We start from the raw sequence: 17333 nt of genomic DNA on the forward strand, positions 1-17333 counted from the left end.
TCTTTCCCTGTTAACAGTTTGTATTTTCCTGACTTGAAATTGTAATAAATTGTAACTGAAGGATCTTCTCTGTGTCCTGTGAGGTTGTTAGGGTTTTTTTCTTTTTTTTTTCACTCCATTATGGTATTTTCTTACCGGGGTTTTGCGTTTCGTCCTTCATTTTTCAGAAACAGTGGACTCAGAGCTGTTAGTATTCAACAAAACATCTGCCTCAGGAAAAAAACTGGCAGCTTTCACGTACTCACAAAGGAATTTCAGAAAAATTATTTGTTATCCCCAAACTAGATGCTGCCAGAGTACATAATTCCAAAACTTCTTTTCTCATGGGAAAGGCATATAAGACTAAGCTTAACAATGGGGAAATAAGCTGGGTTTATTTGCATTTAGAACAGATCAAACCCTCTTCACCTGCTCTGTGAACAGAGCACCTCATTACCATCTCCCTTTTTTTTCCTCCTAATCAAATTCCATGTTTGTATCCCCAAGACTGCAGAAGTTATATACTATGCCTGATAATCCAAGATCTTTCCTAAAATAATGTAGAAGTTCAGGAAGATGCTCAGCATGGTAAACTTAGTCCAGTTGGGTTCATAGAGCACCTTTTCTTCCATTGCAGAAAATGCTTCTCTTGCTCTGTTTATGTGGTTAGTATTTTTTATAGGGTAGTTCTGTCAACTACTATGCTGAAAATAAAACCTGCACTTAATATTAGTTTTGTAGGTGTTTAAAAAGCTGAGGTGAGAGCATTCAGGCTCACACACCGAGGGCAGGGAGAATGAGTGGATCCTTTATTGGAAAAGGTCATGTTTATGTAGCTGTCTGCGTCCAGACCAATGTAAGTGTGTTTGTCTTTAGTTGTTCAGTGGGAAAGAAGAACCAGACCACAAAAACCTGCATGAATTTAGTGTAATTACCTGAGTAATGATAGCAAAATTAATTAACAAAACATACAAACCTAAAATTTCACAAAAAGGACCCAATCTAAAACCGTGAGGCGCAGTGGTGGCCTCTAATGAGCATTTCAGAACTTTGACTCTAGCAAAATTCCTTGCTGTACAGCCGAATGCTCTCGGATCTCTTGGACAAGGGCTGCTGGGGTCCCTGCAGCCTCGGCCTCGCAAGTACCAGGGCACATCACAGGGCAAGATTGGGGGGTCTTTCTGTTTTGCTTTTGGTTTTGGAAAAAATTGTAGATGAGCAGTATGGAGCGGACTTCAGCAAGGAGGTGCCCACCCAACCTTATGCTAAGATGAGTTGTCGAGGTCCGCGTGGTGCAGAGGGGTGCCACGAGAAGATGCTGGCTGGCTCTGGCAGGCGTGTTGTCCCAGTTTCTGCACTCGTTCAGATGCTGTTAACTCCAGTCTCTGCTGTGCTTTGTTACTCTGCATAGGTATAACTCCAAATTGCCTCAATTTGTTGTTGTTATGGCAGCATTAAAAAAAACTTCCTAATCAAGACTGAGGGAACCCACTGCGGTAAATACACTGAAGTGAGTCAGACAAAGGCCTTTCTCCTGCTGGCACTTCAGGCGTGACTCAGGGCACAAGGCTAAGCAAACAAGGACAACTAAAGTGAACAGGGCTTAGTTGGAATAGAAATCACTGTTGTTGACGATGAACTGAATTTTTTTTTTTCAACACCCAGAGTTTATTTGTGCAAAATGTTAGCAACTCATGTCTTGTAATGGAAAAGTATTGAAAGAAGAACGTAGAAAAAGCAATGACTGAGGAAGTACAGATAAAGTCGGCACTCTTGGGAGCGGCTGGAGAGATGAATTCAGGCAGGCAGTGCGTGGTGAAGAGGTGAAAACCAGGGCAAATGCGTGACCACGGGCTCAAGATCGTCTGTCAGATCAAGAGATGAAAGCCAGAAGATGGATCACCAGTGTGGGAAAGATAGCAAGTACAGCGGATAGAAACTGTAAAAGGGTGACGGTGTGGGGAAATGGAAGAGGAGTCCATGCACTCGCATGAAAAGATCCCCAGTCAAGATAGGGATGCTATTGTAGGAGTGCAGAGGTATCTTTCCGCAGATGCCTGTAAGAACTACATATCCTGTTTTATTACCGTCAGGTAGCAATATAAATACTTTAATCATAACAAATAGAATCCGTGCCAGGCTACATGGTCACTAATCACCGTTCCACAATAAGATTTCCAGCACACCAAAAGAAACCCAAAACCACAGACAACTGAAAACTGGCTAATTGTGAAACTACTACTTAAGTAGTTTTTCATTGACAAATAAGTAGCATTAGTCCAAGCTTGGAATTAATCTTTTTTTTGTAAGCCATCAGTATGCAGGTCAGCAGCAGCAGCATAGTGAAAAACTGTGTCACTGTTAGTGCACCAATATGCATCAGCTCAAGCGATTGATGTAGATGTAATCACTGTCTCTAATAGAAATAAAGTCAGGGTAATGGAACATTGTCATGGGATCAATGTCTCCTGTTTTGAAAATAAACCCCCTCAGCTTTGCCTTTGCATTTATGTACCAGCAGGCGACCACATCATTCAATTCAATTGACACAGTCCCTTAGAGCCCTGAATGATCTATTGTGGGAACATCAGGAACAACATATTGGAAAAAATGGAATGTTCTTGATCAAACTTCCAGGCCACGTTATTCGGTGGGTTTTCCAGCGGTGAAAGCGAGAATAAATCAGCCGAGAGCAGAAACTTAGCACAGTATGGAGATCTTTAACTTCGTTTAACTGTTTAATTTCTACACGTTCTTGATCAAAAAGCTTGAACCATAGTACTTGTGCTTATTTCCAATGGTGCATGGTCTCAAATAGGAGACATTTTTTTGGATGGTGCCCCTCCCCTATCTTAGTCTCAGCAGAAGCTCTTGTTACGGCTCATTTTGACTGACTCAAGAGCTCTTCTTAATCAGTTATTTTCTCTGAAATTTTTACACAGTTTGATCCAAGTGAAGATTAATGGGTGTGCTCCCACATTCATCCATAATTAATTTTTTGCTAAGGCTTTAATGCCACACAGGAGATCAGCAGTCGTATAGTTGTGTGCTTAAACTGGGTGCATGCCGAAGAGGTATATTGCATGGGATTTTAACACAGGAGGGGAAAGAAAACAAAACAAAAAACCAAACAACTTCCAGTTTTCGTCTTCCTTGCACTTGATTCCACCAAGCTACCGCTATTCTGTGTCTAGATTCAGAGACTATTAGTAGGCCATTATTTTAGCACTTAGTAAAGCCACTTAACAATTTTACAAAGCCTTCTTGAGACAGAGTCTGTAAGTTTGGTTGCAAAAGTCTTAATTTATTTAAATTAGGTGTTTGTGAAGGATTGTAACTGTCTAAAGGTACATCCTTCTAATGGCCTCAGAATGGAACCTCTACAGCTTGCTTGACGTTATCACTGTTCCTGTGATGGCCCCTCCAATAAGAAGACTTTCCCTTTTGGGGGTCAGAAGTCTCTCCCTGGAGTAATGACAAATATTTCTCTCATACTTCCCTCTCCATTACAGAGTTAGATATATTTAGCATGCAGAGCCTAGAAGGTGGACTTTGCGTCACGTTGTGAAGTAGTCCATACTGGCAAAAGCTACACTACTGCTTCCCCTGGTAAATGTGCTAATTCTGGTCATTGGTCAGAAGTTACATGTTTGTAACCAGTTTTAGAAATGCTGCCTTTCCAGTTTTGCCGCTAGAGACATCTGCCCAGCTCGTGTGCAGGTAGGACAGTCTAACCCTGAAGGTCATCCCATCGAGCCATGGATTCTTCCTTTCTGAAAAAATGCCTCTGGTCTGGGTTAGGTGTTTACTCAAGGAGAATTTTAGAATGTTTGGTGATACTTCCTGGTGTGCTCTAAAAGTTATTGAAGTATTGAAAGAGGGTGGAGATTTAACTTTTTAACTACTGCTTCTGGACAGTTTTCATTTAATCCTAGTTTGCCTGAATCAGTGGACTTGAGCTCTGTGATTGAAAACCCTCTCCTTGGCTGCCTTCAGGGGAGTGAGATGGGATGTTTGGGTTTGGGATCTTGTGGGGAATCAGGGAGGGATGGCTTTCATAAAGTAGTCAAAATTGAGACAGGGTTTTCTGCTGGTGGTTTTACTGGCATATGGGTGTGTGTTCAGAGCAGCTGGGTTTGGCTTTTAAATTTTGAAGAAATATCGTATGTGCTCCTAAAGAAAGATATATCAGAACTACCTCCATTTCAAGAAGGTTGTAATTATCATGCAGAAAAGTTGTGCCTGGAAAGAAACGTCTGTTTTCATTGTTCCCCAAACAGCTGAAAAGTCCTTAAAATACTAATACACAACGCCCTTTTGCTCTTCTGATACAGGTAATAAGGAGCAAAATTTCCCCCAAACACATAATTTCTTCTTGTGTTGCGCTGTAACAAGGAGAAAAAGAGGTTTAAGAACCTAAAGAGCGTTGAATAAAGTGTCAGTACCACAAATATCCCTGTTTCTTTAGTCAGTCTAGGGATTTACAAAATATGGTTGCCAAGAATCACTGCGAGATGCCCTATAGCTGTCCAGGAAGATGTATTTTTAACTCTAGAAAGCATAGAAGTTTGCAGCTTTGTAGCCATAGCCCTGGAAATATGATACTGAATATACTGTCGCTTGTCTCTCTGCTGTAACATCCGGAATCCCAGTCTCCTGGGTCACGCAGCATATGACTTTGGGGAGGAGATTCATAGTTCAGTAATTAAATACTACTTTGCTCTAGGCAAAACCAACAAATGGGCTTCATCTGCAGCTTATTTTGTAATAGTACTCAGGACTGTGCTTGGCATTTCTGAGGACTGAGTACTCAGATAAGTAGACAGTAACTGTTATTTTTAGCTAAGGTTTGGGGTGGTTTACTTTTGTTGTTTTGGTTTTTTGGTTTTTTTCCCCTTCCCTTTCAGGGTTGTAATTCTTTTTCTTCAGAAAATTTCAAACTGGCTTTGTCATCTTGTATGCTTCATACTCTCAAATTGGCACGGAAAGACAGAGACTGTTGCCATAAATTAGGTCACTAAAGCTGAAGTACAGAATACAAATATTTATTGCCTGAGCTACGGAAAACAATTCAGATGAGGAAAGGAAAAATTATTTTTTTTAGTATTCAGAAATGAAGCTGTATTCTTGGGATTAAAAGCAAAGCAGTAGAGTTAAAAGATGAACATGAGAAGCATCTCTTGTTAAATTGCTAGAAGGAAAACTAGCAAAGCTTGTTCATATGGGAAATCAGTAAGAAGGTTCATTAGGTAGAATTACAGATAATTTTTTATGCAAGTTCACATTTGACATAGATTATTGAATCTTATAATAAAAAAGGGCACATTTAAATAATAGCAATTTAGAGACACAGGTAAAAATGCAGAAAATGAGATAACTTTCATTTTGAAATATGTTACAACAAAGCTTATGCATTTAATTTAAAAAAAAATTTCCTTTAAATTCAGAAGGTTAGAAAGAATTCCTAATTGCAGATTGTCAGATAGTAGGAGAACTTTAATAAGGGCTCAGTTGTATTGTGCCCAATACAGTATTGGACCCCATCTTTCAAGTGAAGATGTGAAAGAGCAAATATGAGTGTTTAGAGCAATTAGTTGATAAAGTTAAAGAAAACTCAACTCTTTTTTCTTCTTTTTAAAGGATGAGAAAATCTTCATTTTGATTGAAATTGATGTCTAATAGATTCTTACGCACAAGGACCTACGACATTGGTCATTCCTGCATACAAGAACCACTAATCTATTTTAGGAGTTTTCCTTTATAAGGCATTTCTAAAGGGCTATACATAATTCTTCTTCGGATGTAGTCTTACTGAGATCAGCAGCCATTTGGGTTAGACCCACCATGTCTTGGGGAGCCTTTGGAGAGTGCTGTAATAGAACAGCAGCCACCACCAATAGCGTTTTGTGGAGCCCCGGATTAAAACTCCAATTCTGCAAGCTACTCACACGACAGCTTTGGTAGCTGAATGAAGACCTGCTGAAACCTCACAAATCCGGGAGTTTGCCTGGTCTGAGCGGTTGGATTTCAATAGCACCCTTTTCACGTTATTCAGCACCTCTTGAGTTGATAAATCAAAGCAGCCTTGGTGGCATTGGTGTCTCACTGTCTTAATCGACCTGGATGCAGTTGGAGAAGTGGTGGGGTTTAGCGTATCGGCACTTTTCTGGGCTGTGGGGTATTGTCTGTCCCCTGAGGCACTGTGACGGCAATCACAGAGCTGTCACGGTCAGCAGGTAGGTTTGCCGGGCTGAGGGACTCCCAGTGTTGGTTGCAAAGCGTAATGAAGAGGAATTGTGTATCACTTCATTTTTATTTTGAAGAGAGGTAATACAGATGTAAAGCAGAACTGTAATAAAACTTTCCAAAGGTTTTATATGCACCTTCAGGTTTTTTGGGTGGAATTAAAAAAACTGTGTTCCCAGGTTGGGTCATACAATTTGCCTTTTTTTTTTTTTTTTAAAAAACAAAAAAAACCAAAAAAAAACATTATGACCATTAAAAAAAGGACGATTCTTAAGCAGCAATTAAAGAAAAAAATGGTATCACTGTCTATGTTCACACATGCTGGTAAAACATTTGTCCAGATCTCTTGTGAGAGAGGAAAAAATAAAAGGACTAGTGACAATATTTCTGTTGTAGGAGATTTATTGTTTCTGTAGCCAGACTTCTGTTTTCCATGGATAAATGTGTAGCAGTCTGTTTAGATCTGAACATTAAACATTTTTCAGAGCTACCCAAAGCATTAGCTGTTCCCTTTAACGTATCATATTTGGTATCAAACTAATGATTGGTGTGTTTTGGGGAATTATTATTCACAGCAGCCTGCCAGGTTTTTCTGTTGTCCTGCCTAATTAGGATGTGTTAGAGCCCACCTAAAACTGCAGAAATATTACTGTCTTAGGCTGTTGTTTGATGATACAATAAATCTAACCGTAGTAAATCTACTCTACATTATAAAATTGTCATTAAGAGATACAAAGTGCTAATCTGATCTATAAACTTTCTCTGCCGGTTCAGGTTTGTTTAAAAAATAAAAACAACCAACTAACCAACCAACAAACAAACAAACATAAAAAAATCCAACAAAAAAACCTATTAGGCCAGGAGCCATATCGGGCGGCATCTGTTCTCTAGCATTTGGCATGAACCTGGAAGAAGAGTACAAAGCTAGCATAAACATGCGGTGTGGAATAATAATTTGTCAGAAACGCAATCAGATTTGTACTGTTGGGCACCCGTTAGCCTGCAGATCTGGTGTTCGTGATAGTGGAACTTGATCTCGTTATGACGGATTTTACTTGTAAAATTTACCCAACGTATGAAAATGTGTGAGTGGTCCTCAAGAGGTGGAGAAGCCCACGTGAGACCCCGCGTGCCGGGGTGTCTGAGGTACGGTAGGCGTGTTACAGAAACACAGGCACATTTTTGCTATGTGGGAGCTAAGCGTGTTGGCTCTGGGACAAGAAACCTGATTTCCTTTGACAGAAGTAGTTTCCAAATGATGACTTCTGTGATTTCTGACATAGATTCAGAGTTGGAATGAGTGGGTCAGTTTGCCTAAAGCGCAGACGTGCACATTGTCTGTTCCTGACCTGCGGCATGTCCAGTTCTTGAGTAGATCTTGAGGCCAGCATCTGTATAGACAGTTGACTTTTATTTTATGGCTGATATTTTTGACACCTGATAAATTTTGGGAGTTCAGGGATTTTCTATAGCGACATTAAAAATTACCCGGGGTATCTTGATACTATACTGATTCTAGTTTGAACAGTGATGTTATAAACTACAGGCTCATCCTCTGGGAAAGGCATCCTACAGACAACCAGTGCCTGTGGCTTGGTGGTTTCGGATGATTGAGGGAGAACAGGACAACGGGTTACCTACACTGTAATACAGTTTCATTGGCACTAAGGCATTGTTGAGCATCACAGGAATGTTTGTGGGTTGAGAGCCTGAGAAGAGGTGTGTTGATGTGGACTTTGTTTTGAGCAGCGAATATCAATCCTGGTGTGTGCCCATGAGCAGTTTGGGCATGGTTTGTAAGCCCTCGTGAACATCCTTTTTTTTACCTGTAGTTTGTGTTTGGTTTTTTTTTTTTTTATTTAATCCTAGTGTTACCAGTAAGGAATCTATTTCACATGCACTGTGACTGCTCCAAGGTGCAAAAACAAAATTAGGGGCAAGCGGGAGAGATTCCCTTTAAAAGCACACTTGGACCTAAAACAGTTGTGTGGGTGCATTGTACTTTGCCGTATTTCCTGTAAGTCCACAGAATGTTTTGAGGAAGACTTGGAATTTTTATACAGGACAGGAAAAAGGGCCTCAAGGATCTTGTTACATTTTCAGAATGAATTTGGGACATACAGGTGCAAATACCATGAGATATTTTTAATGGGCCCTTTGCAAATTAGGCTAGAAATCTAAGACTGGGAGGAATTATGTGTCATTTCTACTTATTTTTGGCTCATTTTTCTGTGTCTTTTCAGTTATTTAATTGCTGTATCTAAAATAAAGAGCAGTATTAATATCTATTAAGTGTCCAAAATAAGTAATTGACTGCACGTGGAAATGGTGGATTTGGTGGAAATAAACCAGCAATAAAGCAGACTTGTTAGTATGTGGGGTATGTACGTACATGCATGGGTGCATACATAAATTTGTTTTTTTCTCTTCTAATTTTCTTCTTTTCAGCCTTTCCTCCTCTAATCATGTTTCCGTTTCCATTTACATGACGCCACTTTTAAGAAATCTTCTCTGTCACCTCCCAAACAAGCCCTGGGGCCATATTGGGCCATTAGGGAGAATGGAGTTCATGTGGTTCATAGGTTAGCGAGTTTATTTTCTTTCCCATCTCTTTGGCAGACATCCTTAGCAAGTTGTAACTTCAGCTTGAAGCGAGGGGGTTGCTGTGTACATTGAGCCCTGAGAGCAACATGGATGGTGGCTTTGGGGATGGTGGGTTCCTCCTTCATCCCACCTCTGCTCCTTTTCGCCGTCCTCCCCTCGCTGCAGCTGAAAAAAATTCCTGCTGGTTCCTTCCCAGGAATCTATGAGCGAGAAGGAGGGAGGCAGCACAGCTCCTGGGGCTGGAAACAGCAGCCGCTTCCCCATCACGTGCAATGGGGTTTACGCAGCTCAGAGCCACTTCTTCAGCTCTCTGCAAAGTCTGCTCCTGCGGCTGGAGGTGGCCGCGTTGCTGGGGTGTGTACGGCTTCGCCCCTGGTTTTGAGGATGGGCACCATAATCCTGGTATCGATTCAAATTTTGTCAAAGGGAAATAATTATTGCGTCCTCTCCGATCTGTACTTCTGCTGTGTTTTCTCTTTAATGGGATAGTTTTCTTTTGGGATGGGAAGGAGGGTGGTTTGGTGTTCCTTGTTCTTCTCACAATTCCTCGCTTCTTTCTTGGCTGTGTGATAGCCGGGTGAGGGTTGTCCCCGGGGTGCTGGCTGAGGCGCTGGGCCTGTGATGGGGGGTAAATACAGAAACAAGTTTTCAGATAATTTAAATAAGCACGGAAAAAAAGGATAAAGCAATAATCTTGGTAAAATATTGGAACCTTTTGCACCCATTTCAGTTTCCGGTCCTCATCAGGCAAGCTGTGTATTTATTGACCCGCATTTCTGTGTTTTTGTAGTTGTTATGGTACAAAAGCCGGTGTTGCACTGCCATCTCTTGATAGCCGGGCAGGACAGCATGTAGCGGTACTTGTCCTTACTTACCAAAGCAGCTTGTGGAAAACACTTTGAACCAGCCTTGAAAAATGAAGGGCAGGGTTAATAACACTTTTGACAGATGAGCAAGATGTTAGGTTTTTTTCTTTAGCTATCCAGCTACATAGCAGGTGAATTTGTGTGTCATTTCCACAATTCTGCGTTAAGTGGGGAGCCTTCTTTATATTGCTAATGCAGGTTGTCTCCATGTAGCAAATAGTACTTTGAGCTGATTTCTTCATTTTGAGCTATCTCTTTGGTTGATGCAGCAAGATTTCTAAAAATCCTTAACAGACCCATGAAACAAATACTACGATTGATTGTGTATGTAATGTAAAAAGGCTTCTTTACAACTCCTTGTGAATTTAATTACCTTTTTTTTCTGAAGGAGAGTATTGTTCCTCTTCCTACAGAACTCCTCTGTAACTAGCAGTCTTAAATAAAGATGATTTGCACCGGGTATGACAACAAAACGTAGCTGAATGAAACTAGTGTTTGGTCCTGCACATGGTAGAATTGGTTGCTAACGCATGGAATGGCTAAAAATGACATTCATTTCATACACTGCTTGATAAAATGAACCCTCAAAGTATATTGTAATTTGGCAGGTATGCTGTGTATGCCAGGCATCGCTGGGGGCTGCGGATGGGTGAGGTAGGGTTAGTATCAGTGTGCCTTTACAAGTTGTGTTGCGCTAACTAGAAGTTATTGTACTGGAACAATTATTTTTTTCCTTTAGAAATGAGAAGGATGTAAGCAGCTCCCCATTTTTATTTATTTCCTTAAGAAACTAAACCCATGTTCCCCGCTTCGGCCATGCAGTGTGCTTGGGCTGCTCTATAAGCACGAGATCTGGGTTTCTGCGGACACGTCCTGCATCGTGTACAGCCCCCCGTTTCCCTTGCAGGATAACCCTGTCTCTCCCACTCGGGTCCTGCTGGCCCAGCTGGGTCAGAGTCCTCCCTGCACACTTCTTGGGCTGTGTCATTTTTCCGCTGCCCTCTCCAAACTGAGCGGGCAGTGAGTGCCGCCCTCCCTCCCACCCCCGGCTGTTAGTTGGGCTGGTGGCCATGTGGCTGGGATGGGTTTGGGGTTGTCCATGTGCTCATCAACTCACCAGGGTTCGTGTGTGGTTTCAGGCAAACACACTCCTTTTGATGTCGAAGTTTGTCCGGTAGCCTCTCCTCTCCTCTCCTGGAGGAGTTTAATTGGGTCTTTCCTCTATGGTATTATGGGACTTTTAGCATCTTGCAGAGCTCTTGACACTTGGTTGCAATTGACTGGTAGAATTCGCAAGTTAGATGATAAGGAAGCATGGTAATTTTGCCCTATTTCTTTGGGAAATCTTGCTAGGAAAAGATTCCTAGAAAGAATATGTATGGCAGCCTTATAATGCTAATCATAATCTTTTAGTTGTTGCTTACTGCTGTTTTCACCGCTTTCCCACATGGAGCACCAGTGGTGAATGGCCTGACCATACCGCCATGTAGCAAGAACCTTTTCTTTTAAACAATACAAGAAAACGTGTTCTCCAGTGATTTTTTTCTGTTTTTTTTTTTTTTTTACATGACATGCAAGTCAAACTTTGTCAAAATGATAGTGGCAGCTGGGTAAAAAGCCTGAAGGTTTGCTGATGAGAAGTCTTGGGTCGATACCGGGAATAGGAGATGGACCTTATTTCATACTCTGTTCTGGAAGCTGATTTTTTATGTTTACTTGATGTCATGGAAAGATCAGGATTTTAATTTTCAAACATTAAAACGTCATGAGAATGCTCTCAAGAATGAGGCTTAAAGTTGGAAAAAAATACTGTATTCTGTCTCTTTGTCTTCATGTCTTAAAGACTCTTGTTGCTTCATATTTTCAAAATTTGTGATCAATCCTATGATAGTCTGATACATTATTTGTCTTGCTAAATACTTATTAATAAAATCAAGGGGAGATGGTGTCTATATATATTTTAAAGCATTGATTAAAAGCATAAAGAAATGTTACTAAAAATGCTCTGTTTAAAGTTGGTCTCTAAAGAATTCCTTTTGCGAAGCGTGAGTGTATGGCTGAGATGTTTTCTAATTTTTAGTGGAAATAGTTGGGCTTTCTTTGCACAGATACAGTGTTGTAGCCCATATTTCACCTTTTTACTAGAGCAGGAGTACCTGAAAATTGAAGTAGATTAGAAGGTAAAAGAGAGAACTTGCCTGGGTACCAACGTGAAACCAAGTTCTCTGTCTCTGTGAGCCAGACAGAGAGAAATCCACATTTTGAAAAATGTGTTCCGTACCAATAATGTTGATGCGATGAAACTCACTTGATTATTTTTTAAAAACCTGTGAAATTAGGCCTTTTTAATACTGGTATTAAGCAGCATAGTTCCCCAGTCCATACCAATTTGCATCATTTGAGAATCCAGGCTTTCAATATTTAATTTACTGACCTTTATGTTGTGGTGAGACAAATGACTTTTTAATGACTATGGTAGACTTATTTGCATTATAAAATAAAACCATTGTCTGTGCTGCCAGGGAGCTACTTACTTTATAAATATAGCATTTGTTGAGAAATACATATTAGGTACTGAAAATATTTAATTGACCTACTTTTTTATTTTCAGGGTTGTGTCCTTTGTTGTGACCTCATGGTTTAACTGGGAATAAAGATGAGTATAAGCAGTGATGAGGTTAACTTCCTGGTATATAGATACTTGCAAGAGTCAGGTGAGTTTTTTCAATTCTGGTTGTTAAACAATGCATAATTTATTTGCTATTCATCTGCAACTGGCTTTAGCAAATGCAGACTCATTTAATTATTTTGCCAGTAGGCATGTGCTTCTGTCTGAACTGTTTCTTGGTGTTTCTTCTCAATAAGAGAATGAATTCCTGCCAAGTTACCTTCTGTAACTTAATCAGATGTAGTCATTTGGAGTCTTCAGATGGCAGTCAACCAACTAAGGACTCACTTGATTGCTAGAAATGCATTTTCCTGGAGATCCCTTTTATCTACAGGGTGACGATGGCACTTTGCACCATTTTCTTTGGGGCTACTTGAAGAAGAAAAAAGGATGACCACCAAAATACTGTTTTTTTCCTGATCTGTCTTGGAATGATGGTGCTCCTGTGAACTGGTTTTGCATGGCCAAATTCCTTGCCTGAACATGACTGTGGAAGGAGGGCAGATGTTGCTGTATTTCAAAGGAAGAAGTGGCAACTGTGACCATGTGATACGTATCATTTGAATCTAAATACAGATACACAGATTTTTTACAGGAATGACCCTCGGGTTCTCAAAAGCCTCCCTCCCTGCAGGACGCTTTCTTGGAGGATTTTGCCCTTCGGTGTTAGGCTAGCCCAAAGCCTACTGCTTCTTAGAAGGAAGAGCAAAAGGCGGATTAATATTGTCAAACCTGAAAACAAACTTCAGGCTTCTTGAAAATACCTTTGGCTGATGGAACACCTGTCTACTGCTTATGTCCACTGCTGATGGACTTCTCAAATTGAGACAAAGAAGCGCCAGAAGCAGTGGTGAATGGCAGAGTTTTTCAGTCTCTGCTTGTCAGAAGAAAGTAGAAATTCATTGTTCTGCCTGAATTTACTGAAAACTATTATATGTTCTTACTCCAGTTGCAGATTGCTTTTGTCACAGAAGCCAAACTTACAAAATTGCCTTATCTTCATCTGAAAGTTTGCAGGCAGCTTCCTGGTTACCTTACAGGGGGAAAAAAAAAGTTTAAGAAAACATTTGGCCACAGTAAAGTTAATTTGCTGAAACAACTGTTTTTCTATAGTTTAAATTTGCCTTTTCAGGGCGATCAAATAAATAACAAGCAACTACTAGTGCTGCACCATAACATGCTTGCTGCTGCTTAACCAGTGCACAATGCTGATGTAGTTCTAAGTGCCAAAACACACACAATTATGACAGCACTGTACCATGAAGTGAACTCTGTTCTACACACATCCATTTTACTTTCATGGGTAGCAAATCAGTGAGTAAAAATAACAAGTGAGTCTTGGACATACATATTTTATTAAATACTATATATTTTTATATATATATTTTTTTAGAATATATAAATATATATAAATTCTATTGCAAATTGTTTATTTTATATCTTTATATTTACTCATGCACAAATGTTTTGCCAATGATACTGTAATTAATAATTGTTGTGTTTATATATCAACTTCATTTTTGTCTTTTTGTACATTTTAACTGGAAACATGAGAGAGAAACAACAGAAGTGTTTTGATGAGGTTTTTTGTAGTTCATTAGCATGCTATAACTTCGTGTAATTTGCTTAGGTTTGTAACAAGAAGTTGCTACAGCAGTATGGCAAGTAGCGTTGTCTATCTATAAATCAATTCTGATGTTTTTGCCTTGTCTTTAGGGTTTTCCCATTCAGCATTTACCTTTGGTATAGAGAGCCATATCAGCCAATCTAATATAAATGGTGCTCTGGTGCCACCAGCTGCTTTGATTTCCATCATCCAGAAAGGTCTGCAGTATGTAGAGGCAGAAGTCAGTATTAATGAGGTAAGGAGGCTTTGCCTGCAGGAGCAGTATGTCCATGCTTGCAGTAAGTTTGAATGTTAGTATTTTTTCTTAACTTTCTTGTATCCTATTTATTTACTTTTACTTCAGATTCCTTATTGCTGGTGTTCACCATGACTCCAGTGGTGGAACCAGAATGGAGTGACATAACTGGGTAGGGGTTCTGCCCAGTGCAGCCACACAACACCAGGCATGGTGTTCTGGCTCATTGCTTAAAGGTCCGTTGTCTGTAGAGTTTTTACCCTAATATAATGTTGTAGTAAATCCAGACAAGTGCAATAAGATAATCGTTGAGACAAGTAACCTCTTAATTTTTGTTTGTGTAGACTTGCACTAAGGAGGTGAGAGAGCACTATGCAGCTCTCGCTTGGGTGATGTGTCGTTATAATGAAGTAATGAGAGCCCAAGGGCAAGGTTTCCAAATAGAGAGGGTTTCAATTTGTGGCAGGAAGGATGAAGGTATATGCCAGTTTGCTTTTCGCCTCTGCTGGCTAATTCATCTTGAGCAGGATCTATTACGTTTGATGTTTAAATGGTTATTCCAGCAGTACAGAAAGCAATGTATCTTCCTGCCTGATGCTGCAGATACCCTCAATTTCCATTCTCATTTATGCCTGGAAGGTTAGCAGCCTTTGTATGTGTCAGTTATATTGTAGAAGGAAACAATTTTTTTCACTAATTCTGCTCTCTTTCCAGTCTCCCTTACGTCCTCTGTTTATGTGTAGTTTTCATAGTCCCAGTGAAGCAAATCCTTTCCCTTAGGAAGCCTCAGAAAAATAAAGCAAGTGATTGGAACAGAAGAAGGAGACCCTATATTTATCACAAGGAATCCTTCTAGCTCCTAAAAATAGATCCTTACAAAGCCTTAGCATATGTATACGGGTATTTTTAACTGGGTCTTGTCCATTTCAGGATAAAATTCTTCCGTGTTGTTTGAAAGCATGCCAGCACTGTTTAAAAAAAGGAAGAAAACTAGTCAACTCTCCGGATAATATGTTTATGGAAAGTATTAGTCTAATAAGATAGAATAACTTCACAAGCCAGTGACCCGACTTGCAATGTTTGCAGCTCTTCAAACAAACCATTAGATTTTGTTGCAGCCACTCATGTTTGAAATCATATTCATAGATAGCTTACAGAATTTTCTGCTTTAGCAGACGATTTAGCAAACTCGAAGCATAGAACTTGATTCTAGAAGCTCTGCCAGAGGCCTGCGGTGGCTTTTGTTGCATAGTTATGGTGGCCACTTAACTTTAGACTAAGATTCCAATCCCAGCCTCAACAATGATGAGATATCACATCCAGTACCACTTGTAAACTGTTTTATTAGATTAAATCAAAACTTTTGCTTTAGTTTTCCTTGGAATTGTTGCCCATAATGTTAACTTGTACTTGGTGTTGTCTTTTTTTTGTCTTCTCCTTCTGCTGTAATTTAGGATGGTACCTTGTTTGATGGTAGGCCGATAGAGTCTCTCTCACTGATAGATGCAGTAATGCCTGATGTGGTACAGACAAGACAACAGGCCTACAGAGATAAACTTGCACAACAGCAGGCAGCAGCTGCTGCAGCTGCAGCCGCGACTAACCAACAGGGATCAGCGAAAAATGGAGAAAATACTGCAAATGGAGAAGAGAATGGAGCACATACTATAGCAAGTAAGTTGAGACAGAAATGACCTCAACCTACGTTAACGTCATTTCCATGTCATTTATCATAGTATGAGCTCGTAGACAATGAGGTGAATGTGTAGATGTACTAGTAACCCTTCAGCTTGCAGAGAACACCTTGGTCATAGGTGATACTTTAATAGATGGTGCCTCACCTCTGATTGCCCCCAGTTTGATATTTGGAATTGCAGGAGGAGATACAAACTTCTGAATTCATTAATGCACAATATTCCACCGGCCCGTCTCACTTCGGTACTGCTCCTTTCCCATCATTGGAAGGTTTTTCACAGGACCCCCTGAGAGCTGTTGCAGAAAGAGGGTGAAAAAAATCAGAGACAACTTTTTAAATATTGCATCCCCTCAGCTTTGACCCCTGTACAAGTAATAAGGAGAGGAGCTGCTAATCCGCAGCTGGTTAAAACTGGGCATTGCTTGTGAAGCTCCGCAACTACTTGTGACAGGGTCTGTTAACCCCGTGAATCAGAGAGCTGTGACCGGCTCTCTGTAGGACAGACTTCCTTGTCGTGCTGAGAACATCATGGTTACTGAGACAGTGTCATTTGTCTCCTTTATCACCATCAGTTTTCATTATTTGCTATTCAGAATTACTCGATGCAACTGCTTGCAGGTTTGGTTTATTCATTGGTTCCATTTTAGTTGTGATTGGTGAAACAAGTGGGTTTTATTTGTCATCACATACCTTACAATTAGGCTTAGTATAGAAAAGTTCAGATCAGGGATTAAAATGTGATTATGAAAATATTGTTCTGGTAGTCTGAATTACACATTTGAGAGGGGGAGTTACAGCTTTTGCTGTAAAAGCACCTGAAGGAAAGACATTTTTGAGAAAATATTCCTGTCGAGCCATGTACAAGTTTTGTATTTTACAGCTGGATTTTACTAGGGTTTTTTTATTATTATATATGATAAATAAACTGGAGATGTAATCTTTAGCTTAAACAAATAAGCTCTCTACTTTGATGGTTTCATTTAAAAATCTCAAAAGAATATTTACTTGTTAACTGTGAACTGGATAGAATAAGCATAAACTTCAGATCTCGGCCACTGTTAAATGTGATATACCAGCAACCCCTACTGGCTGGTACACCAAATTATACTGGCATTGATTCTCTTTAATTGAAGCAGTGTTTTATATGGTGCTCTTTCTTAAAAATATGCCAGTTCTAATAGCCTTTTCTGTTTTCTCACATGTACAAACAGTGACAGAAACCCTTAATTTTAAATTAAGCAATAGATGCGAATAAATACGGAGCAGGTAAACTGTTCAGCATTTTTTGTATTCTGCATTTACAGGCAGTGTGAATTTATTGTTAATAATAGAAAATGATTGATGGTAGATGCCAAGAAAACTGTTTTGTCAGTTGAATTAGCCCCAGTATGTTTTACAGAACAATATGGATT

The 17333-nt window shown here is 39.9% G+C and overlaps 1 protein-coding gene across 1 annotated transcript in view; it reads left to right on the forward strand.

Annotated features, from left to right (window-relative positions):
* TBL1XR1 (transducin (beta)-like 1 X-linked receptor 1) overlaps positions 1 to 17333 on the forward strand; it is a 61934-nt gene that overhangs the window by 32860 nt on the left and 11741 nt on the right. The window contains exons 2-4 of the mRNA XM_009895319.1: positions 12307 to 12409; positions 14080 to 14225; positions 15680 to 15899. Of these exons, the coding sequence (XP_009893621.1) occupies positions 12352 to 12409; positions 14080 to 14225; positions 15680 to 15899 (424 nt within the window). The 5' untranslated portion in view covers positions 12307 to 12351. The remainder of the gene's footprint in view (positions 1 to 12306; positions 12410 to 14079; positions 14226 to 15679; positions 15900 to 17333) is intronic.

The sequence above is a fragment of the Charadrius vociferus genome, unplaced genomic scaffold (assembly GCF_000708025.1).
Source record: "Charadrius vociferus isolate BGI_N301 unplaced genomic scaffold, ASM70802v2 scaffold311, whole genome shotgun sequence".
In the NCBI taxonomy this organism is placed as follows: domain Eukaryota; kingdom Metazoa; phylum Chordata; class Aves; order Charadriiformes; family Charadriidae; genus Charadrius; species Charadrius vociferus.